The sequence below is a fragment of the Canis lupus genome, chromosome 17 (assembly GCF_003254725.2).
Source record: "Canis lupus dingo isolate Sandy chromosome 17, ASM325472v2, whole genome shotgun sequence".
NCBI classification, from domain to species: Eukaryota; Metazoa; Chordata; class Mammalia; order Carnivora; family Canidae; genus Canis; species Canis lupus.
Window position 1 is genome coordinate 8,151,203 of NC_064259.1, and position 23,379 is coordinate 8,174,581.

The 23,379-nt window shown below is 42.9% G+C and overlaps 1 protein-coding gene and 1 long non-coding RNA gene across 6 annotated transcripts; one reads left to right on the forward strand and one right to left on the reverse strand.

Moving 5' to 3' along the window:
• Nucleotides 1-769: 769 nt before the first annotated feature.
• E2F6 (E2F transcription factor 6) lies at nucleotides 770-23,179 on the reverse strand. Of its 5 annotated transcripts, none has more exons than XM_049095677.1 (8): nucleotides 22,773-23,067; nucleotides 14,770-14,909; nucleotides 13,163-13,217; nucleotides 9,180-9,396; nucleotides 6,976-7,132; nucleotides 5,414-5,527; nucleotides 2,474-2,621; nucleotides 770-2,000 (listed from the first exon to the last, which is right to left on the reverse strand). In XM_049095677.1, the coding sequence occupies exons 3-8, from the start codon at nucleotides 13,167-13,169 to the stop codon at nucleotides 1,951-1,953; spliced, it is 693 nt and encodes a 230-aa protein (XP_048951634.1). In that variant the 5' UTR covers nucleotides 13,170-13,217; nucleotides 14,770-14,909; nucleotides 22,773-23,067; the 3' UTR covers nucleotides 770-1,950. The 5 variants fall into 5 exon arrangements, 4 of the variants coding, with proteins under 4 accessions (XP_048951634.1, XP_048951633.1, XP_048951632.1 ...); XM_049095676.1 differs by lacking the exon at nucleotides 14,770-14,909 and adding an exon at nucleotides 13,614-13,729 and having other exon boundaries at nucleotides 22,773-22,890; XM_049095675.1 differs by lacking the exon at nucleotides 14,770-14,909 and having other exon boundaries at nucleotides 22,773-23,173.
• LOC112664822 (uncharacterized) lies at nucleotides 19,109-22,250 on the forward strand. The gene is made up of 3 exons (XR_003140011.3): nucleotides 19,109-19,321; nucleotides 19,903-19,984; nucleotides 21,746-22,250. It is a non-coding gene; the product is annotated as an uncharacterized LOC112664822 (long non-coding RNA).
• Nucleotides 23,180-23,379: the final 200 nt, after the last annotated feature.

A 23,379-nucleotide genomic window follows, 5' to 3' on the forward strand; every position in this document is an offset into this window, starting at 1 on the left:
ACGTCAGCCAAGGGACAAGCCTGGGAGGCAGGGGAGGGTGGGCCGAGGTCTTCTACATTGTTCGACTGCAGCCTGAAGGGAACAGGGGACACTCGGCTTTCCACCAGGGCTAAGCGACACGAAAGCAAGCAGCAGCGTGAACAGAGACAGCAGCGGTGCTGAGCACGGTGGGGAGGAAGAGCCTAGAAGCCGACCGGACGCCTGCTTTAGCGGCTGCAAACACTAGAGACCAACACCCGAAGACGGTGCGTTTATAGAACGCGTCTCCAGCTGCCAAAGGACCTTCGCCTACCTCATCTCATTTTACCCTCCGAACAGTTTGTAAAGCGGGACAGTTGTCACATTTCGCAGTAAGGACCTACCTGGTGGCCGGGAAGGATGAGGTCACTCTGGGCAGCGCTACCGCCCCCCGCCCCCGCCCGTTATTCCTGCTCGGGGAAGGCTTTTATTCCGTATGACGGTCACAGGCCTCTGGTCTCCAGCCTACCCCCCGCTAGCTGCCACTTCCCAGTGGACATCTGCCCAAGTCCCCCGCGAACGCGGAGCTAAGTGAACCCTAGACACTCAGCAGTATTTTTCAAGTATTTTCATTTGATTCCTTTTTTTGAAATCTTTTTTTACACGGTCTTAACGTCAAGTTGCTTCGAATCTCTCTCGGAATGAAAGGCAAGTTTAAAACATGAATCTGAATGCTGCTGACGAGAATCCCGGACGGTAGACAAGCCATGGTTACTGGTCCTACTTTACAATCCACTCACTCACTCGCTGATTTGTTTAAAGATTTATTGAGCACTTCTGATGTGCCAGGCATGGTGCAAGGCGCTGGGTGTAACAATGATTAAGACAAAGTCCCTCAAGGAGCTCACAGTCTAATGGTAAACTACGGAGTAAACTGAGGCACAGAGTGGTAAGTGACTTACCCAATGAGGTAGAGAGCTAGGTACTTGGAAATGTGGGAGTAGAGCTGGAGAGAGGGCAGGGTACAGCCCACTCATTAAAAGCAAACCCTTCTGATTGAAAAGCAAGGCTGCGTACAGAAATGTACTACAAAATCTGCTTGCAAAAAAGGTTAAAACAGTTTCCAATTGTCACCATGATTAAATCCATGTCTTGCAACGAATGAAGCCATTACCTGATAGCATTTCTACACTTGCCCCTAAGGCTTCAGGGCACGCCACCAGTCTGCTTGGACACAATAACCCTGCAGGGAGCTTGAAATCACGAAGTATCAGATTTCAATTTCAGCACTGGGAACCATATTGAAATACTTTAATTAAATCCATGAGCTTTCAATGTATAGCGTTATGATACTTCTACATGTAGAAGTTTGGAAAAAAACTTTCCTCTAACCCCCACTGAGAGGATTCTAATAAGTTATAGATACCACAGAAATTAGAGAATTTGTCTGTTATTTTCCATATATACATTATTTTGGCTGTACAAGGGTGAAAAGTTTTACTTAGACATATTACATAAGTAATCTAAACATTATACAGATATATACAAAGACGTCACATTCGGATGCCTGCATACACCCATCCAACGTACGACAGCTAACTGCAGACGTGAACCCGTGTAAGGCAATTTCTTTTGTTATAATGACACATGATCCTTGAAGAAAAGCGCAGAGTCCGCGAAGCACTCACTGTCCACCTCAGGCCTGACCGTCTGCCTCCGTGGTACTCTGTGAAGTTATTTCAGTAGGCAAGGGTCCATTTCACTGACAAAAAGCAGTGAATAATTATAAAAAGAGTCGTTTTCAAATGCTGAAACCATAATTCTCCAGTAATCTCAGTAGTGAACTACTCAAAGCCACTACTGGCCTTGATGCTGCTGACAGAAGCAGAGAATTTCATGGACGATTTATTGCTCTGAGAATCAAATGTGATGCATAATTCATCCCACACAGGAAGCTCCCCAAGAACTCGGTGCACGAATTCTCAAATGCTATCAGTTGCTTACTTCAAGCAATTCTTCACTTTGCTGTGGAGGATTTTCTTCTGAAAAATAAGAAACATGAAAGAAATTCTCCTGAGTTAAAAGCCAGACAGGTAACAGCACACATCATTCAAGTGCTTACAAACCCAAGACCTCTGGTCAGGAACCGTACTGTTGTGCTAAGGGCCTGAGGCCAACGCCGTAAAGCTCACAGGGGAAACGGGGCTGAGCTGCACACCCGGAAGCCCCGGAGAGCGCACACGGTCTGCTCTGCTCCGACACTGCCAGCTGGCACCGCCATGGGGTCCACTACCACCCTAAGTGTCCAAGGAGATCAAAACGACATGGAATGTAACGATAGAGTTGTTAGAAATCGTCTAAACTGTAGTGAAGAATGACACTGTAATTCTGTAACTCCCGTTTTTATGATCAGAAAGTGTAAAAAAATCAACCACAATAAGACTGTGTATGTGTGTGTATAATCAAATACCATCAGAATCTTAAATTTTCCTAATCACAAACTTGGTATATTTACCTTTATTGGGGGGTTCTGGATGTTTGTTTTTAGATGAAGAGGTGCCTGCACCTTCCGACGATTTATTACTAGAGTGGCCCTGCTCCACCTCACATAAATAAACATCGATGGGGCCTCTGGTGCTCCTTATGTGTACTGTGATAGAGTCCTGGCAAAAGACACATTAGCATGAATGCGAGAATTCATTAATTATACTGTTTCACTTACTAAAACTACCAAAGTTTCAATTCAAGTGGTATTCTGAAAATTTAAATTGGTTTTCTATCATGTATTCGAGAGAATCATGTACTTGGCTTTAATCACTCCAGCAGACTGAGCTGCTGGCCAATTCATGCTGCCGCGACAGCCACTGGATTATCAGTCATGACTTTGGGGCCATGATGTCATCATCTCTGTACTAAAGAGCCCGTTTTTTGATACTCAAGGAGTCGACCCCTTCTAGGAATCTGTACTTAAGAGTCCAAAATCAGTACTTGGATGACATAGAAATCTAAAACAACCCATAGTCTCAAATGGCAAGGCTCTGTTTAGATCTGATGGCTGCTAAGGTACCGAGTTCACTCAACAGGCCGTCCTCTGCGTGAAAGTCAGAGGATGGGATCCAGACAAAATAGACCTCAGTAGCTTAAATATTCAAAAAAACTGCATATAAAGGACTATTAGTTATTATTCACATCTATGGCTTTGGACCTTTAAATTTACTCAGAATTTATATATTTTTTCTGTGAGGTATCAGGAAGTAGGGTGCTTCTACTGAGAATTATGCTTTTTTTCTTTTTGGCCAAAAGATGGGAATGATCCAATTTATGCTAAATTCTTAAGGAACAGTTCCAGTTATGATTCCTTTGTTGTTCTAACCAAAAGAGTGTTCAAGTGTAACACAGTCTGTTCTCTGTCCTTCCATGCAGTGAGGCCAGGGCTAGGTATGGACACCATGCTCCCTCCCGCTCCACACATCTCACTGGGATCTCCCAACAGGGCTCAGAATTGCAGCTTATCAGAGGCTCACAAAACCTTGTGTCACCTTTTCTGTGGCTTCCTGGGACCACAGGTATGAGAATGAACATCTATGCCCAGGTTCTAGACTGCCAGGAATGGTACAGCGTATACAACTCAAAACATATTACTAAACAAAAGGAAGTGGTATTTTGCTCAGAACTGGCAGCCAACTGAGGACTCCTTACTCCACTGAATCAGAGCTGACAAATGTTTTCCATAAAGGGGGGAGATCGTAAACATTTTTTGGCTTTGCAGGCCACACCATCCCTGTCACCACTATACAACTCTGCCATTACAGAGTGAAAGCAGCCAGAGACAACAGTCTAGACAAATGGGAATGTGGCTGTGTCCCAGGGAGATTATGTATAAAAACCTCACAAACCAGATTTGACCCAAGGCCAGTCCATCCACCCTGGCACTAGCTTCCCAGATCTCGCCCTGGATCTCTGTGGGGGCAGATGCCACTGAATGCAGTGTGCTCCTGTCTACTACTCCCACTTATGTGCTGCAGAGTGGCTGCCCCGAGGGCCCATGTTCATCAGCCTTTAAACTGGACTCTAAGTCTTGGGCATGATCCAAAAGCCCAGCAAAATTTGGCAATTACAGCCTGAAGCAGCTCACAGCACAGGGGAAAGAAAACCCCAAAGCCCATCAGTTGCTGTAGCACAGACCATTGTGCCCCAAAGTAAGGATGTGTTGAAAGATTAGTGGCTAATTATAATTTTTTAAACTTTAAAATTCTCTCAAAATGACTCCTATTAAATATGTTACTTAGGAGGCTTAAATCTGAATAAAATAATGAGGAAACATCTCCCAGAAGTCACAACTTGAGTGTGACTAAATTAAAAGCTGCCCCTTAACTGACTTATAATAATACACTGTCAAGTAACAACATGCGTGCTCACTTGGACAGTGCTCTGCGGGGATAAAAGGAGAGATGATGGAGAGTATTCTTCCACTATGAGGGAGGTGAGTCCCTGTAGCAAGCAGAGGACATCACTATGAGCACCGATGGGTCTATCAGGCTGTCAGAACTTGATGATCTGTCCCAAGAAAGGCCACATTCCTTGGTTCTGATTCCATCCTTACCAAGCAACCTTCTGATGACAATTATCTTTCAATACAAACTTCCCTGCAAGGGAAAGAGTGTGCTAAGCAGCTGGCGGCTGACAAAGAGTATTTTCATTCACACAGCAATCTTCCCTTTCATTTTTCATGTAACACTTAGCGTTCTAGTTTAGCCATTAGTCTTTCATGAGCTTGGTTACAGTTAATTCCCCCAGAGCCTTCGCTGATCCCCAGATTTTCCTTCTGGAACTCCAACCATGAGGCCAATTCTTGGTGATTCCTCCAAGGGCATCACAGCATACTCCAGTAGAACACAGGCGCTATGGTGCTTCACAGTTAGTATGTTGATAGGACAGTGATTAAGAACACTCTAAGCCAAACTATCTGGGTTTGGATTCTGATTCTGTCACTTACTGTGTAATCATGAGAAAGTTCATCTTTTTATGCTTCATTCAGACTCCTCACCTTTAAGAGGCCAATAATCATGACTATTTGCTGTGTCACTTGAAACAAGTTAAAATGTGTAAAGTGCATCCAGCAGTGTCAGGTATGCAGCTAATGTGCTCACGACTGTGATAGAGCACTGGCTCAGCAGTTGACTGAATTTTCTCTTTAAAATAACCCTTTTCGGGGATCCCTGGGTGGCTCAGCGGTTTAGTGCCGCCTTCGGCCCAGGGTGTGATCCTGGAGACCCAGGACAGAGTCCCGCATCAGGCTCCCTGCATGGAACCTGCTTCTCCCTCTGCCTGTGTCTCTGCCTCTCTCTCTCTCTGTCTCTCATGAATAAATAAATAAAATCTTAAATAAATAAATAAAAATAAAAAATTTAAAAATAAAATAAATAAACCCTCTTAGAAATGCAGGGATACCTACTTCTCTTGGAGCTGGAACATCCAATCTGGTTTCTGCAGGAGCCTTCACCGCAATAACGATCTGTTCGTGGAAGGCCTGAATGCTATGAATATCCTGATACGTCACATATGCTAGTGTAAACATCAGTCAAGGGTCTCTAAGCAGAATGCTACTTACTGAGGAGATAATTTCTCTTATGATACATGCATAACAAGTGTAACGTTAGAATCTCTGCAGTTTTTATGGGATACAAACTCACAATTAAGGAAAGCAATTGGTAAAAAATTATTTCATGTATAATTATTTCATGAATAATTCTTAAAATTTTATTTACAATATTTACAGTATCTAAAGAAGCATTCCTTTAAACTCTAGTGTCATTTTGATGATGATAATTTCTGGAGAAAAACATTAATAACGTACAGAAAACAACTAAGGTGAAGGTGTTTACTCCCTGCTTCCACTTCCCTATTCACTGCTGGATCTTACTATGAGAATTTTTGGGGACAAAACACTGTTTTGATGACAATCTCCTAAAATGCAAGTGGAAAAAAATCTAAGAAAGAGCAGAAGCCACTAGGAGAGTATGTGCTTTGGGGCTATCATATACTTATGCGATTTCCTGTATCCCAAATATTTTCCATCTATGTGAATTTTTTTATCTTTACTGTGTTACTTGAAATTTTACCAATTATGTGATTTACTTGGTTCCCCAACATTTTTGGTTTACTTTTTGATTGGGAAGAGGAACAGCATTTACTTTCCTTCCAGTAAACTGGACTCTGGAAACATCTGACTGATACAGAATCTAAGTAAATTTGAGGCATGGAACAGCTCGGAATCAGTGACGCCTCATTCAGGTGAGGCAAGAACGGAGCAGCAGATGGGCCGGGAGACACAGGAGAAGATTGCCACCACTGCCCCGTCTCCCCTGCTGGTCCCAGAGGCACATCCAGCTACACCAGGCTTTGTGGGCCAGAGTGGCAGCACTAGTACTGTCTCAATGACAAGTTGTTTCAGAAATAAACTCCGGTTAACAAATTAGGAAAAATGTCAATTTCACAAATGCCAACAACATATTTTACTACCTTTACAGCATTCTTTGACTAAAAAAACAAACAAGAACACACCACTATTTTCATTTTAAATGCAAACACTGATCTTGGTACATGGTCACAATGCAGCATTTAACGTGAGCAAATACCAGCAAAACAGCAATTATTTGTGTATACCTCAGGCTACACAATTTAACCTTTACTTACTTTTAAAAGTTCTAAAGCTCTAGTTTTGTGCTTTGAATATATTAATTAAATCCCCAAACTGATCCTACTATTTAAAGTAACCTGGTTTGAAAGGAGAGATTTTTTTTAAAAAAGGACAGTGTTAACAAACTGAGGGTGCTGGAGGAAAGGTGGGGGAGGAACTGGGTGATGGGCATTAAGGAGGGAACGAGACGGGGTGTGATGAACACTGGGTATTGTGTGCAACGGATGAATCACTAAATTCTACCTCTGAAACAACACAGTATATGTTAAATTGAATTTAAATAAAAAGTTAAAAAAAAAAGACAGAGTTAAAGGATATCTTTCATTTTCTTTGTCGTCTGTTAATTCAAACAACTGCTGAGCACAATCCTTAATTAACTCATCCAAAGCATCTTCCATTGCTGATAAGTCAGAAAGTTCCTCCTGCAGCTTCTTCTGTTGGGGCACTGCTCCAAAATTGCTAAGATCAGATCCTCTTTAGAGGAAAGGTATTAAAAAAATAAATTAAAAAAATCACCATCAGACACATCTAGGAGAAAAGTTAGATTCCTAGAACTTCTCCAAATGTTGACATCAGGTATTTCCCAGAATGACAGACAAAACTAGGTACTTGAACATCACCCCTGACCTCCTTTTAGACAACCATTATTCCTCCTACACATAGACTGGCTTTTGTCCCCATTTCTAGTCTCTTACACAGGGATAAAACAAAAACAAAAACAAAAACAAAACCCTTATAACTAGGGAAATTAACAGTAGTAAGGAAAGCTGATGGAGTTCACTGAGCACAGACTGAGAACCAATAATACCCAGTGTAAGCCCCAGCTCTCCTACCTACAGTAGGACTTTGGTAGTTCTAATCTTTTAGTCCCCTATGAAAAACAAGGAGTACTGACTAAAATTATAGTACTTTTGCTAAAATTCTGAGTATTTTCCCTCTCAAATGCATATTCTACTTGGTTCTATCTGAATATAATGTTATATTCTTTATTCTCAGAAGATATATTTTCCTTAGTTGTTATGGTTTACCTATTACATTGGTATGATATGACCTGAGTCCACTGATACTAATTTTTCTTCTTTATGGAAAATAAAGAGGAAAAAGGCTGTGACCACTTTACCTTTTGCTTGGTAGTTTTCAAATCTGATTTTAAGTAGTGATTTAGAATGCAATCTGATATTAACCCCTAAACTGTGGGGTGCCTGGGTGGCTTAGTCAGTCAAGTGTCTGCCTTTGGCTCAGGTTATGATCTCGGGGTCCCAGATCAAGACCCACATCAGGCTCCCTGCTCAGCAGGGAGTTTGGCTTCTCCCTTTCCCTCTCCCTCTGTGTGCTCTCCCTCTCTCTCTCAAATGAATGAATAAAATCCTAAAAAACAAAAAGTCCTAAAGTGTTATTTAATATTTTTTAGCTAATATTCAGATTAGAATTCAATCTGCATTTCTGTACTATTGGAATAAATAACTTCCTTTTATGAACCACTTTCTTCTAACAGCAAAGTGCATTACTTAGAGCCATTTCATGATCTTTTTTGTTAGATTTTTCATTTGCCTGAAATGAAATATATTTATATGTACTTATATGCTGGAACTGTTTCTTACTGATCTGAAATATTTGTCTATTTTAAGTATTAAAAGCTTTCTTGTTATGCACATGTGCATATACACATGTATATCTACATCTGTATCAAAAGGCCTTTTTTCCACGATCCTTCCTAATGAAATTGAAGTCTTTAGCAAATGCTTCTTTTTTTGAGAGAGAGAGTGTGAGTGAGTACGAGAGAGAGGGCAGGTGGGGAAATGGAGAGAAAGAATCTCAAGCAGGCTTCTATGCTCAGTGCAGAGCTTGATCTCTGAGATCACGAGCTGAGCCGAAATCAAGAGTTGGACACTTAAATGACTGAGCCACACAGGCACCCCCAGCAATTGCCTTTTAGACATTGTCTACGGATTTTTTTTTTTTTTTTTTACATTTAGGGCAGTATGCGATCCTATGGATCTGAGCCCATCTGATTCATAATTACCTGGGGTAGCTGTTAAGAAGGTAGATTAGATTCCTGCCTTTGCCAAAGAACAAATGAATTACATACAACCCCTGGGGCATGAGGTCTCTAAGTGTTTATTGCCTGACATTGTTTTACAACCTTAACTAGTTTCTCCTGATATCAACAATCAATTGGGGAAAAAAAAAATCTCCTAAACAATCGGACGTCCCCTTCCTAGGATCTTGAAAATCAAAACTCTTAGAACTGATCATTATTCCATTCAACTTTTCCATAACATCAGAATTATATTTTAGGTCTATGGCTTTTATTTATCCCTAAGTAGGAAAAAAAAAAATATTTATGTACCTTGTTGGACCATGTGAGAAATTTCTGTAGAATCCTTTTCTAACAAGAAGTCATCTCTTACTTTGTTTTGTCCTGTCAAAACACTAATATCTAGTCTGTTTCAAGTACAGTATCGTCACTTAATAAGAAGGAAGAAAAAAAAAGGCCATGAAAATTTCGAAACCAACTCACATCCATCGAATATGGTTCTTAGACTTTTTTTCAACCAGATCGATTCCATCTAAGACATTGGTGATGTCATATACTCTCCGTTTTCGCACTCCCAGTTTTGTGGCAACCTTGTTTAAGTCGAGAATACCCCCAGGAGCAGATCTGACAAGATCCATAAATTTTCGAGTTAAATAAACCAGAGATACATCAAAACGAGGTCTCTTCACTTTTAGAGCTTCTGGGAAACAAAACAGACAAATTTGTAAAATTCTCAATAGTATTGCTTTCTCAGCTCATTAAAAGAAATTTATTTCCTCAGTAAGCATAGACACCTACCAAAAATTCTATATACTGGACACATCATAGCTAATTTTTATGAAACATTTCTCACACTGGATAAAAATGTATCAGCCTGTCTCAAGTAAACAAAGGCTTTAGACTTATAGCAGTATTTGAAATGTGCAGCCAGTTCCCCTGGAGGTGGGAATTTGCAGGAGTCTGCAGCAACTTGCCGAACATAAAGTATGCATTTCTCCCGACACCACTCTTAGGAATAGGATTAGAAATGGTTTTGAAAACAGAATTCTTAACTTTAAGACCAAATAAGACCAACTAAATTTCTTATTTGGTCTTCAAGTTAAGATATTCTTTATAAAGCAAAGGCAGAGAGTTGGCTTTTCTTTTTAAAATTTATACATGTCACAGTGTAACCCTGATGGAAGTTTCTCAAAGAGTTCAAATTAATTTTCTACTAAAACATTTGACATATCTTGAGGAAAAGTGGCATCTCTACTTTTAAAAAATATTCAGTACCTTATATTAACTTCACAGATAAGCAAATGAAGGGGGAAAATCTCTTTAATTCCCTCCCTCCTCCACCTACTAAGATGATTTTGGCTTTTCATACACACCCTGCACCCTCCACACACAGACACACACAGACACACACACACACACACATCTGTCAATACGTACAGGTAACTTAAAAAACAAAAATAAGAACAGACTATCTTGGGATCCCTGGGTGGCGCAGCGGTTTGGCGCCTGCCTTTGGCCCGGGGCGTGATCCTGGAGACCCCGGATCGAATCCCACATCAGGCTCCCTGCATGGAGCCTGCTTCTCCCTCTGCCTGTGTCTCTGCCTCTCTCTCTCTGTGACTATCATGAATAAATAAATAAAAATCTTTAAAAAAAAAAAAAAAAGAACAGACTATCTTTTTAACAAACTGTTTTAACATTGTGAACATCCTGACTTGGCAACAAATGAATTTAACATTATTCTTAATGGCTGCAGAATATTTAACACTATGGAATATTTGTAAAACTTAGGCCAATACTAGAAATTCCAATTGTCTCCAACTTTGCTATTTTGTTCAATACTTCAATAAATCTCCCTGTAGCTAAATTTTTGCGTGCGTTTTCGTTTTTGTTTCCTTTAGTTAAGTTCCACAATTTGGAACCAAAGGCAAAAGGGTATTTTAAGGAATGTTTGTCCCACTAAACCTGCTATGCAGGTGGAGTTTCTATCAGCTTTATACAGTGTATGTACGAGGGTCTCCTTGGCTCAAGTCCTTGCCTGAAAGGTGTATGATTATTCATCTTTCTAAATTTGATACTAAAACACAAGTTTTATGGTTTGGTGTGCAGAGTAAATAATTTTACAAATAACCTAGCTGCCCTTTTGGTATGGAGTATATGATTTCTCCTTTTTTCTACTTTCACAGCACACGGCAGTGAGTATGCTTTAAAAGAAATAGTCATCCTATCTTCAATTAGAAATTCCCACCATATCCCAGGGGTGCCTGGGTGGTTCAGTGGTTGAGCATCTACCTTTGGAGGTCGAGATCCCAGGGTCCTGGGATCAAGTCCCACATCAGGATCCCCACAGGAAGCCCATTTCTCCCTCTGTCTATGTCTCTGCCTCTCTCTTTGTGTTTCTCATGAATAAATAAATATGAAAGAAAGAAAGAAAGAAAGAAAGAAAGAAAGAAAGAAAGAAAGAAAGAAAGAAAGAAAGAGAGGGAAGGAGGGAAGGAGGGAGGGAGGGAGGGAGGGAGGGAGGAAGGAGAGAAAGAAAGAAAAGAAATGAAATTAATTCCCATATCCAGAACCTCTACATCACATTCAGTTTAAAGCCAGTTTAAATTCCACTGGTGGCTACTCCAAGAACACAGCATGTATTTTATAATGCACATGTCTTCTCAGTGGAGACCACTCCTACACTTAAGATTAAACAGGATTAAATCAGAATTAAACTTTAATTAGAAGAAAGTCACAATTCTACAAAAATCCTTGGCAGACTACAACAGAGTAATTCTAACTTAAAAAAGCACACATCTCATCACCCTAACTGCTAACACAACAGGGTCCTATAAGCTCAGGGTTGTACATTCCCACCATGTTAGTCACCTTACAAAGAACAGATACTCACTGAAAACCTTAACTTGACAATTGCTGAAGGAATACAAACATGATTAGAAAGGTTTTCAAACTCAAGATGTTCCCTGGTCTAGTAAGGAACTCTGTCACAATGTCCTGAGGTCAGTGCCAAGAGAGGCGTCCACGCTCCCTGAGAAGAGGAAACCTGCCTGGAACAGTAATAAGGAAGTCCTCCCAAAGTGGGTGAGCACCCAGAGGACTGAGTGGAGGAGAAGAAGCTCTTCTCCCCCCTCTGATGGAGGGCAAGGGGTTTAATAAGACAGAGCAGTGGTTGAGAACAGGTATATTTAGAGAACCCACAGCTGGTATACACGGGTGGGGCAGCAGCTGGATGACAAGGCTGCCCCATGGAACAAGGAATGACCTTTCTGCCCAGCCATTCTCTACTGCCTTGTTTCTCTTTTAAGGATATGAGGTAGTTTATAAGTTTAACACAGGCAAGTAAAACCAAATAAATGAGGAATCAGGGTTTTCTCTATTTGTAACAGAACCCTGAAAAAATTCTAGGTTGAGTGAGATCCCAATCCCAGTTCTGTGTTAGGAAACTCACACTGGCAGCATCGTGGGAGAGCCTAAAAGCAGACAACACACTGAGAAGGCTACCCAGACATGTCAGCTCGGGAGGGAGGGAGAGCCCAGCAAAGCAGCAGTCTAACCCAGTGGTTAAGAGGAGGGGCTCAAGTCAGAGAGCTGTGGGGCTGAATCCGGACTGAGGCAAGTTTACTCATCTATAAAAAAAAATGAATGATCATTCACTTATATTTTATTTTTTTGTATATTTTTTATTGTAGTTCAATTTGCCAACATATAGCATAACACCCAGTGATTCACTTATATTTTAAAGGGTTCTTGTGATAATCCAAAGAACTTAACACAGCTCGCAGTGTACAAGCTCAGTGTGTTACAGACATTACTGTAAGGTGGTAGTTGAGGGACAGATGAAGGACACTTTGAAGGTAAAACTGATCAAACCTAGGGATCAGCTATGGGCGAGACTGTGGCAAGGCTGAGGAGAAATTAAGGGCTGATGCTAAGATCAACATGTGGGATCTATGCACAGTCTATTCATTGTGGTTAGAACCAAATTAAGGAGAATCTAGGGGTGGGGCTATGTATGGTAACAATTTCCAGAAGGATGGCAACTAGAACAACTAGAGCACTGGCACTCTGTCTCCTCTGACTCTGCACCCTGGTCCCTGGCAGGGGTGGGAGAGAACAAATGGAAGGAAGTCTGGAGGGCAAAAGACAGTTCTCCTGCCTGTTGTCAACAGCCTTTAGCTCTGCTGATGGTAATAAGTAAGTGGTCTCACAGAACTTTGAGAAATTAGCCTTAAACATAGACCATTCCATCTTAAAAACGATTTCCTGATTTCCAAAAGCAACAAAGAATAAACTGACATTTGTGCACATTTCAGCCCACAACATCAGGAGTTTTTGCTGAAAGTTAGTGAACAAATAACATATTTTACTTAAATTTTCCAACCTATGTACATTTAAAATAAATCAGTTAAAATCATATGAAATTTAAACCACAAAACCTAAAACCTATTCAAGAATCAACTTACTTCTCATGGACACATACTGTACATTATCTTCTAAATTAATCCTTATTTTTGATGGCTGGAAAAAAGAAAATACAGAAATTTACATTAGTAATTTAAAGATAATAACGCAAATGAACAATTGCAAATGAATAGCATTTCCTGGATAATATAAAGGTTCTCTTTTGGGATAATAATTTGCTTGTGAGAAAAGCAGTCCTTCCTCCATACTGTAACTACTCTAACCGTACTCACAGGAGACAGGGCTCAGAGGGTTAAGTTTCTCACAATGTAGTAGTTGACGAAAGGGGTGGGGGAGAAATATGGATGAGCAATTACTACTGAATAGACATTAATTTATCATCTGTATCAGATACTGAGGATAAAAACAAATACAGAGATGATCAGGATGCTGTCTCTGACTCTAGAAAGCTCAGGAGAGGTGGAAGATATGTCTAAACTATCAAATGCTTACCCTTGCTATTTAAGTGTAAGTGGCTCCCAAAAATTTGCTCCTAAGCTTTCACAGGCGGCCATGCATTCCCATTATATGATGGAAATACAGCAGCATTTTTTTTTGTAGCAGCATTTCTGATAATGAAAAAAAATGCATACTACATAACTAGAAACTTTGGTAGAGGTTAATATAAAACTTCTTTCAAACTCTTTAAACAACCAGGAAATGAGTAGCAACTCTACTACCAAAGTTCACCAGCTAAACAGATATTTAGAAGCTATGAAAGTTTACATAAACTGGTAGTAAAACACTTGCAATACATTTAAATATTATTATTGCAAAAAGTAAATAAAACATGTAGACAAAGCCACGTAAACAAAAATGTGTAGTAGCCTCATGCTTACAACAATGCACGATTGACAGGTGCCTCCCGACAGGCTGTCATCAGGTTCAGCTCTTGCCTAAGTGAAAAAAACCGGGCCCCAAATTGGCTGTAGTGGAACCAGGATAAGTGAATCCCACAAGGTGCTCTAAGAGAAGAATGAGCAGGAATACTACAGATGTACCCAGAGAGGGTGCATCACAGAAGGATTCATGGGGAAAGGAATCCCCAGCTCAGCCTTGAAGGACAAGCCAGATTTTGTCCGAACCTGTGGAAGCTTCAAGAAAGAGAGAAAAGACAGGATTCCTAGTGCAGGAAAAGTTACGAACAAAGGTCTAGTAATATAAATGGCATGGCATTTCTGAGAAACCACCTGTGTGGTCAGTTCAAGACTGACTTGACACTGAAGCTATACGGGCATGCTGAACCAAACAACACAGACCATGGAAGTCATGCTGAGGAGTCTGGACTTCATGTTATAACCAGTGGAGAATCACCACAGATTTCTAAACAAGAATATGACATACCCAACCTCATGGTTTAGAGATAGAAATATGGTAGCAATACAGCAAAAAGACTGGGGGTGGGGAAACCTAAAGGCAAAGTGAGCAGCTCAGAAGCCCTTTGTTTTTTCAGTGTCAACAAATCTTTGGCACAATGATTTCCATATCAATTATGACAAAATTATAGCACCTATTATCAGCCGGTTAACTTGATATGGAATAATTCTAGTGAAATAGAATTCTGCTGTAGAACTAGCTTAGCTGTCAGAATGTAAAGAAAAATGCAGACCTGCTGCAGTGGGTGAAACCAGAGTTGGGAAGGCCTGTCTTGGGGGCAAGGACTAGGCCTGACGAGCTCTCCAGAAAGGCGGTGCTGACAATGGCGACTTGCAAACACGGAACCCTCCAGTGAACCACCGAAGGGCAGTCCTGTTAAAGTCAGACACGGATGAATATGACCAACAGTCATTGCTATTTTTACATTCACTCCTCCTGCTAATATTGGATGAGACCGAGTTTATCATAGCAAGATTCTTAAATGAAAAAGGATCCATCCTCATCATAGATTTGAAACACACATAAACAAATATCCTAAATTCTCATATATTCCTTTAAAAAGTACCCAGAAAGGTTAACATGGCAGGGCTCATAGGTGCATTGCCGAAACCAGACTTCTGTTTTTGTTTTTTTTTTAAAGATTTTTTTTTAAATTTTATTTATGATAGTCACACAGAGAGAGAGAGAGGCAGAGACACAGGGAGAGGGAGAAGCAGGCTCCATGCACCGGGATCCCGATGTGGGATTCGATCCCGGGTCTCCAGGATCGCGCCCTGGGCCAAAGGCAGGCGCTAAACCACTGCGCCACCCAGGGATCCCCAGACTTCTGTTCTTAATTTAGGGTAGCAGTGCCAAGTCCTATATACAAGCACTTAATGGGGAAAAAACAAAAAAACAAAAAAACAAACAAGCACTTAATGGTATCTTAATTGGCCACCTCACTATCTGCTTGCTGCCTATTCCAGAAGGGCATCTTTTCCACTCTGTACTCCCATCTCTTTTGTCCTCTTATTGAGACTGAGGTTGGCACAGGGGTGATACCTCAATCAGGAATCACAACAGGAGCAGGACAACTTTCTTTTCTACACATTCTTTGCCATAAATGCAGCTGCACTGCAAGCTGTCTATACCGAGAGCTGTGGGAAAGCAAAGTCAAAATGGCATTTTTTTCCTTCCTTCCTTCCTTCCTTCCTTCCTTCCTTTCTTTTTCTTTCTTTCTTTCTTTCTTTCTTTCTTTCTTTCTTTCTTTCTTTCTCTCTCTCTCTCTCTCTCTTTCTTTCTTCTTTCTTTCTTCTTTCCCTCCCTCCCTCCCTTCCTTCCTTTCTTACCTTTTGAATGTGAAAACATGATCTCTTTATCTTGGAGGAATCACAATATCATGGCCCCTCTGGGGCAGACATCCCAGTATGTATAAATCCCATAGGTGATCAATACTGGAGATTTCTGAAGTGTCTATGGTAACAACATATTCATCTCTTTTATATTCTCTTTTGGTTCTTGGCTTAAGACTGGGTTTGGGACTACCAGTTACCTGACTTCTTAGATACTGGGAAATCCTGGACTTTAGTTTAACAGAGTGTGTTGATATAATTTTATTGCCCATTTTCCAAGCTACAGTGAAGATTAAAACAAAATTTCATAAATTGTAAAATCCTATGCAACCAAGAGAGACTATTATCATTTTGTGTTTTGAACCAGAACAGCACCTGGCACAATCAAGCACTTGGTAAATATTTGTTAACACGTGAAGTAGAAATAGTACCTTGTCAAAGATGACTTCAACTGATAAGTAACTCAGAACTCTGAAACAATGAGTATTTAAGACCCAAGGACACAGCGTGAAGACTCTCCTGTGTACACTATGAATACAGATCACTGAGAGAATTCACGTGTCATTTTCTGTGTTCTAGTACAACATTCATCATCTCACCAGATCAGCCTGACACTTGGCAAGCCTTTCCAGATACTCTCACTTTGGTAAATGGTACTCACAAGTAGGCCAGGAACTTTTCTGGGAGTAGAAGGGACTCCTTGAATTAGCCTTAAAATCAGAATAAATGTTTCTTCATAGAAAAATTAGTGAGCTATTAAAAAAAAAAAAAAAAAGTAGGGGATCCCTGGGTGGCGCAGCGGTTTGGCGCCTGCCTTTGGCCCAGGGCGCAATCCTGGAGACCCGGGATCGAGTCCCACATCAGGCTCCCGTTGCATGGAGCCTGCTTCTCCCTCTGCCTGTGTCTCTGCCTCTCTCTGTGTGACTATCATAAATAAATAAAAATTAAAAAAAAAAATTAAAAAAAAAAAAGTAAATGAGATGCCACCCCTGCACCTGGCCCCATGTTATTTAGTTCCCTCAGATGAGAGCAGCACACTGTGCCCCTGAAGGGAGGCCAACGAGGCTCTACACACCTGTATGGACCCAGAAGCAGAAACAGATGGAACAGAGAGAGTTCCCACATCCAGGTCCCTCTCAAAAGGAGACCAATGTATAAGCTCCTCTCAGGAATACCTATTTTCTTTTTATTTTGAAATAATCTCAGCCTTCATAAAAGGTTTAGAAGTAGCACTAAGAATTACTACATACCCTTCATCCAAATCCTCATGCTGTTAATGTTTTACTACATTTGCTTTATCATTTTTTTCTCTACACACAGAACTGTTTTCCTTGAATCACTTGAGGGTAAACTGCAGACCCGTAAGCAAGTCAATGTGTACCTCAAGGGTATTCTCTTATATAACCACTGGATAATTACCAAAAAGTCTGTTCAAACTTAGCAGTTTTGAAAGAAACTGTCAGTAGAAACTTGAACTTTGAGGGCACTCCACTGAAGGTTCAAAAGGAAGAGAGGATCATGCTACTAGAAAGTAGAAGAATAGAGATGTTTAAGTGAGGATAGAACACTTAGCAACCCCATCAACTGAGGTGATGCGGGAAGCTGGTACTAATGGCTCTGGTAATCATCTGAGATTTCCATACAAAGTGTTGACTGTGGCACCTGGTTCTTCCCTGCGGCCCACAGTCAAATGTGAGAAAGAGAAATTGGGAAAGGGACTTTATTTATTTTTTTTTTTTAAAGATTTTATTTATTTATGATAGAGAAAGAGAGAGAGAAAGGCAGAGACACAGGAGAGAGAAGCAGGCTCCATGCCCGGAGCCTGACGCGGGACTCGATCCCGGGACTCCAGGATCGCGCCCTGGGCCAAAGGCAGGCGCCAAACCGCTGAGCCACCCAGGGAAAGGGACTTTAAAACAAAAAAGAGTCAAGACTTAAAGGCTTTAAAAACTCCCAGCCTTGGGGTATAGGGTGGCTCAGTTGATTAAGCATCAGACTCTTGATTTCAGCTCAGGTCTTATCTCAGGGTTGTGAGATCCAGCCCCGAGTTGGGCTCTGTGCTGGGTGTGGAGCCTGCTTGAGATTCTCTTTCTCCCTCTGCCCTTCCTAAAAAAAAATTGAAAAAAAAAAATTGAAAAAAAAAATTTGAAAAAAATAAAGATGATGGTGAGAGTGTGACTCCCCAACTTTCAGGTAACTCAGGTGGATCAAAGATGGTGCCTCGGAGTGCTATACATTCATCCAAATGGCCTTGATGGAGATGAAGGACAAGCCCCACAGATGCTCTAAATCTAAGCCAGGGCCTCTAGGAAGCTCCAGGGAACGATACACCAGCCATTCCAACAGAAGCCCAAAGTGGAGAAGGGCTCATCCAGAAGAAAGGTGGGACGTTTCTCTCCTGAGTGAGCCACAACAGACTCACAGAAGGTCCACATAGTTTTAAGAGAATTTTATCAGCAAAAATGCTGTCAGCTTGGATGAAAAAGGACACTATTTAAAATGAAAAAAGGTTACTCAACACCCAAAGTCCTACTGCCAGGAAGCAGGCTGACAAAATTACTCAACTACAAATAGCGATTTATTCTCATGAGGAAGAAAGAAGACAGTGGAACCAAGAGCCTAGGGGGTAGAGCTGGGAACACAGAGAATCATTCCCAGGCCCTGAGATGGAACCAAGAAATGTTTAACACTTAGTGAGCTGACTTTCAGAATTGCTCTGGACCAGTTACTCCCCTGTGACTCTCATTTCTTCCTTTTAGGAACAGGAATGTTGCGAGCAGTTGCCCCGTCTGTCCCATGAGTGTGTGCTGGGTGCCAGGTGTGCGGGAAGGGCATCAGATAATGGTCTTTTTAGTTTCATGGGTCTGAAGATCTAGAGGAGCTGGATTAGGCTGTACTTAGATAAAACGCTATCTAGACGCTTAGATTCTTATTCTATCCTGTGGGTATAAAATCCGTTATTTGGAGGCTCAGATTGCCCAGGATTAGGCCTCTGGAAGCCTTTTCAAAGTGGTTCCTGTGCCAGACACTGATTTTTGACCTTTTCAGCATCTTTAGGATGGTAGTCCTCAAATTTCTCTATCTAGGACTAACCTGCACAGAGGCCACACAGATAGTGCTGCTTCTGGTGCTGGCAACCCACCACTGTGGGAGCACTGTCAATGTCTCTGTTCCTTTAAAGAAGTCTCACAGAGGTTATGCTCAGGTAATTACCCTGAGGGATGCTAAGGGAGAGCTCAGTAGTGGTCAAACCTCAAGAATGGACTGACTACCTAAGAACCTTCCCTGTAGTCCTCCAACTGGTTTCTGTGCTCCCACTGGTTCAGGCTTAATAAGCAACGAGTTTGTATCTTAGCTGAGGAATGAATGGAGAAGGCAGTGGTCGCCAAACGGATAATCAGTATGACCAGTCTCAATGCACACAGTTCCCCAGGAACCAGCAGCTCCCGACAGGTGAGTCAGCACACTGGAAACTATTTTTACTAATACTCCGAGTCCCACATCTGAAGACTGCGCAGTAATCTATAATTTGAGATCCCAAAGGACAAAGGAAAGAATAAGAGGTCAGTTTTAGGGACTAAGGTCTTAGGTATTGCCTTTAAATTGGTTAAAGATTTCTCTATACAGAGGACTCTTTGTACTGCCTATTTTGGGGAATCGTATTCCTTTAAGAGGTCTCTGAAAACACAACTTTGTCCAAGGTGTTTGCATTTCCTGCATTCATTCAAATTTTCCTCATCTTTCAATGTGCAGACTAAGTTCCACCTCTAACCAACACTACTTTCTCCCTTCTCTAAATTCCAGAAAGTCAAGCCATTTACCTGGGTGAACATTAAACATTCAGCCAGATACAAGACTCATCTTTGCGTAGCAACACACTTCATTAAATACTTCCAGGCACCAGCCAATTAAAAAACATTGAGAGAGCTGTTTAAATCACCATTTTATAAGCAGGAAAATAAATACTCCTTCAAACATGTAAGTGTACCTACTTCAGTCATCCAGTAACTACTTACCAAATCTCTTTGTGACAGGCACCAAACCACTGCAGGAGGGACAATGAAATGGCCAGAGTCACTGTGCTCAGGGACCTAAGAGCCATACACTGCAGCTAGGGTAAGTAAGCATACGGTCCTGTAGGAGCACAAAAGGAGTGCCTAATCTGCTCCTGAGTGGTCAGGGAAGGCTTCAGACAAGGGACCTAGACATCCAGACCTGACAATCAGTGGAGGTAACAAGGAAAAGTACACTTTTTAAAGAAGGATTTTTCAGAAAGGGGGGAGTATGGATATATAGGGGCCCAAAAGGATATGGAAATTTGGAAATCTAACAATTATAAGCAGTTCAAAAAAGATAAATTCAGAAACCTGATCAAGACATTTCTACACTATTAAGAAAGCACTAGGGAATGGTGATAGATTCTTTAAACCAAATGACATGGTCAGAAACACACTTTAAGGGCAGCCCTGGTGGCTCAGAGGTTTAGTGCCACCTTCCTAGAGACCCAGGATCGAGTCCCGCATCGGGCTCCCTGCATGGAACCTGCTTCTCTGCCCCTCTCTCTCTCTCTCTCTCTCTCTGTTTCTCATGAATGAATAAATAAAATCTTAAAAAAAAAGAAAAGAGAAGAAACACTTAAAAAAGACCATGATAGTTAGTTACTATGTGGAGAATAGTAACCAGGTTTTGCTTCTGGGCAAGAAGCAGGAAAAGATTGCAACAACTTGAAAGATATATGGTCAGAGGTGCCAAGTACTGGTGATTAACTTTAATTAGATTGGGAGGATAGAGGGTCAGTTTGGAAAAGAGAAAAGGCAAGGACAATGCCTAAGAGACTAGCCTGGGCAATATGGTGGATGTGGAGCCGTTTGTGAAGATAAGAGATAGCAGAGCTGTTGCCTTAGGCAAGAAGATAATGAATTCAATTTTGGATAGAGTTTGAAATCTATGTAGAGATGTCAGTAGACAGCTGGAAAACTCTGAACTGGATTTACAGACCTAGGAGTTATTCTGACATGGTGACTGAAATTGCCAAACTAGATAAGAATATCTAAATAGCAAGAGATGCGTGTGTCTTCTGATATTAAATACAAAATTAAGTGGTTTTTCCACAGTTGAGAATTCAGGGCTTTTATCAAATCCTCAAAGATGAAAACCACGAGTAAAGATGGTATCAGAAGTCCTAGAAGTGGCAAAAGATGTCTCGGGTGAAAAACGTGTAGAGAGAGAAGAAAACCCCAAATAACACCAGCACGTAAGGAATGCAGAGAGAAAGAGCAGTTTGCAGAGGAGCACAAGGAGAGGCCAGATGAGTACATGGAGCAGCAACAGTGTAAGGTACCGAAGGAGCCATTCAGAGGGGAGTTTCCAACAAAAGCAAGTGGTCAGTTGTGTAGACACTAGCGATAAGGAGTGAAACATCTGATGGAACTGACAAGGTCGTTGGCGACCTCAGTGAGAACAGTCTTAGAGCTGTGCTGAGCGCAGAGGTCCCTCATGTGAGCAAGCGGACATAGCGAACGCAAACAATTTTTTGGAAAAGCTTGGAAGGAAGGGATATAGGAGATGGCAGGGTATCTGGAATTAAGGGAAGGCTCTTTCAAGATGGGGAAATATTTAGGATGCAGCAAAGTGGTCAAGAATTTATCATCAGGGGTCATTGTGAGGTTAAACCCAGGCGTTTCCAGGTACTGTCCAACCGCCCACAAGCCACTTAACACTTCTGAGTCTGTTCTGACAAACGGAGAACAAGAAAAATAACCTCTGGGGACTTCTGTGAGGAAATTAAATGAGATTATGCTCATAAACTATTTTTGAGCACTTGAGCCACCGTGGGCACTGGGCACAGTAACTTCAGCAAATATTTGCTTATTACAGGAAGAAATGAACAGAGAAGTTGAAAATAAGGGGAGAAATGGAAAATGATGGATTCATCAATGCCTCTGAGGACCAAGGAGAATATATTACGTTTAGCCTAAAACAAGAATAAGGGGTAGCCCTGGGTGGCTCAGCGGTTGAGCACCTGCCTTCAGCCCAGGGCCTGATCCTGGAGACCCGGGGTCGAGTCCCACGTCGGGCTCCCTGCATGGAGCCTGCTTCTGCCTCTGCCTGTGTCTCTCCCTCTCTGTCTCATGTATAAATAAACAAAATCTTTTAAAAAATAATAAAAATAAAACAAGAATAGGGGAAATTCACCGTAGCCGGGGAGGGAGCGCAATCGTCCTTAATTTTGCTGAATGGGATCCCTGGTGGCTCAGCCGTTTAGTACCTGCCTTTGGCCCAGGGCGTGATCCTGGAGACCAGGGATCGGATCCTACATCGGGTTCCCTGCATGCAGCCTGCTTCTCCCTCTGCCTGTGTCTCTGCCTCTCTTTCTCTCTGTGTCTCTCATGAATAAATGAATAAAATCTTTAAAAATTTTTGCTGAATGGGCAGCTGCGGGGTGGGAAATGGTAGGCGGCGCAGGAGTCTAAATAGCTGGAATCAAGTAAGAGAATGGGATGAAGACAAAACCAATTAAGTTGCAGAGTGTACCTCTGCGAGGGTACCGCGGAGGGGAGAAGAAAAAACAAAACAAAACAAAAAACCCCGCCAAGTTGGGCAAATTTTCTCCAGGAGCGCTGGGCAGCCCCAGCAGGTAAAGGCCAGCAAGACTGAGGACCACACATTTGGGAGCAAGTGTTGGAGGCAGTTCACGCGAAAGGCCGACCGGCCTGGAGGAGAGCCCAGGATGGGCAGCGGGAGCGCCAGGGAGGCCCGGGAGCAGCCAGGAACCGGAACCGGAACCGGGCCCGGCGGGGGGCGGAGGGCGGGGGTCCGACCCCCCCCCGCCCCCCTCCCCGCCCCCGCGCCGCCCCGCCCCGCGGGCCCGGGCGCTCCGGGCACAGCCGGCCCCGGGGCTTACCAGCAGGCCCTCCACGTTGATGGGGTCGCGGCACCGACGGCGCACCGTCTCCTCCGCCGGGTCCACCAGCAGGCTGGGCAGCTTCCGCGCCGGCCGCTGCTGACTCATGCTGCCCGGCCGGCCGGCCCGCGCCTCGCACCGCGCGAGCTCTCCCGCCTTCTCCCGCTCCCGGCCGGGCGCCGCCCCCAACGCGCCGGTTCTCGGGGGCCGAGCGCGACCTGGGCCCGCAGCCCGCTCGGAGGCGCCGCTGCCTGGGCCGGCCCGCGGGCGGACGCGCCGCAGCGCCCCCGACCCCCGATCCGGGGAGCTAACACGCAGCCCGGAGGCGAGCAGGGTGACCCGCGGCTCTCAGGACGCCAGGCCCGCCATCTTCCCGCATGCGCAGTGCGCCGCCCCCACTGCGCATGCCCGCCGCGGCCGCCGCGCTCCCACGCACTAACCCCCTCGCGGCGCCCGGAGCCCGGGAAAGCCCGGACGCGAAGTCCACGGAGAGGATGGCGGAGGAGAGGAAGAGGTGGAGCCGGACCCCCAAAGAAGGGAACGGAGCCAGAGAAAAGAGGCGGCGGGGCGAAGGAACGCAGGCGCCGACACTCAACACCGCTGAGCG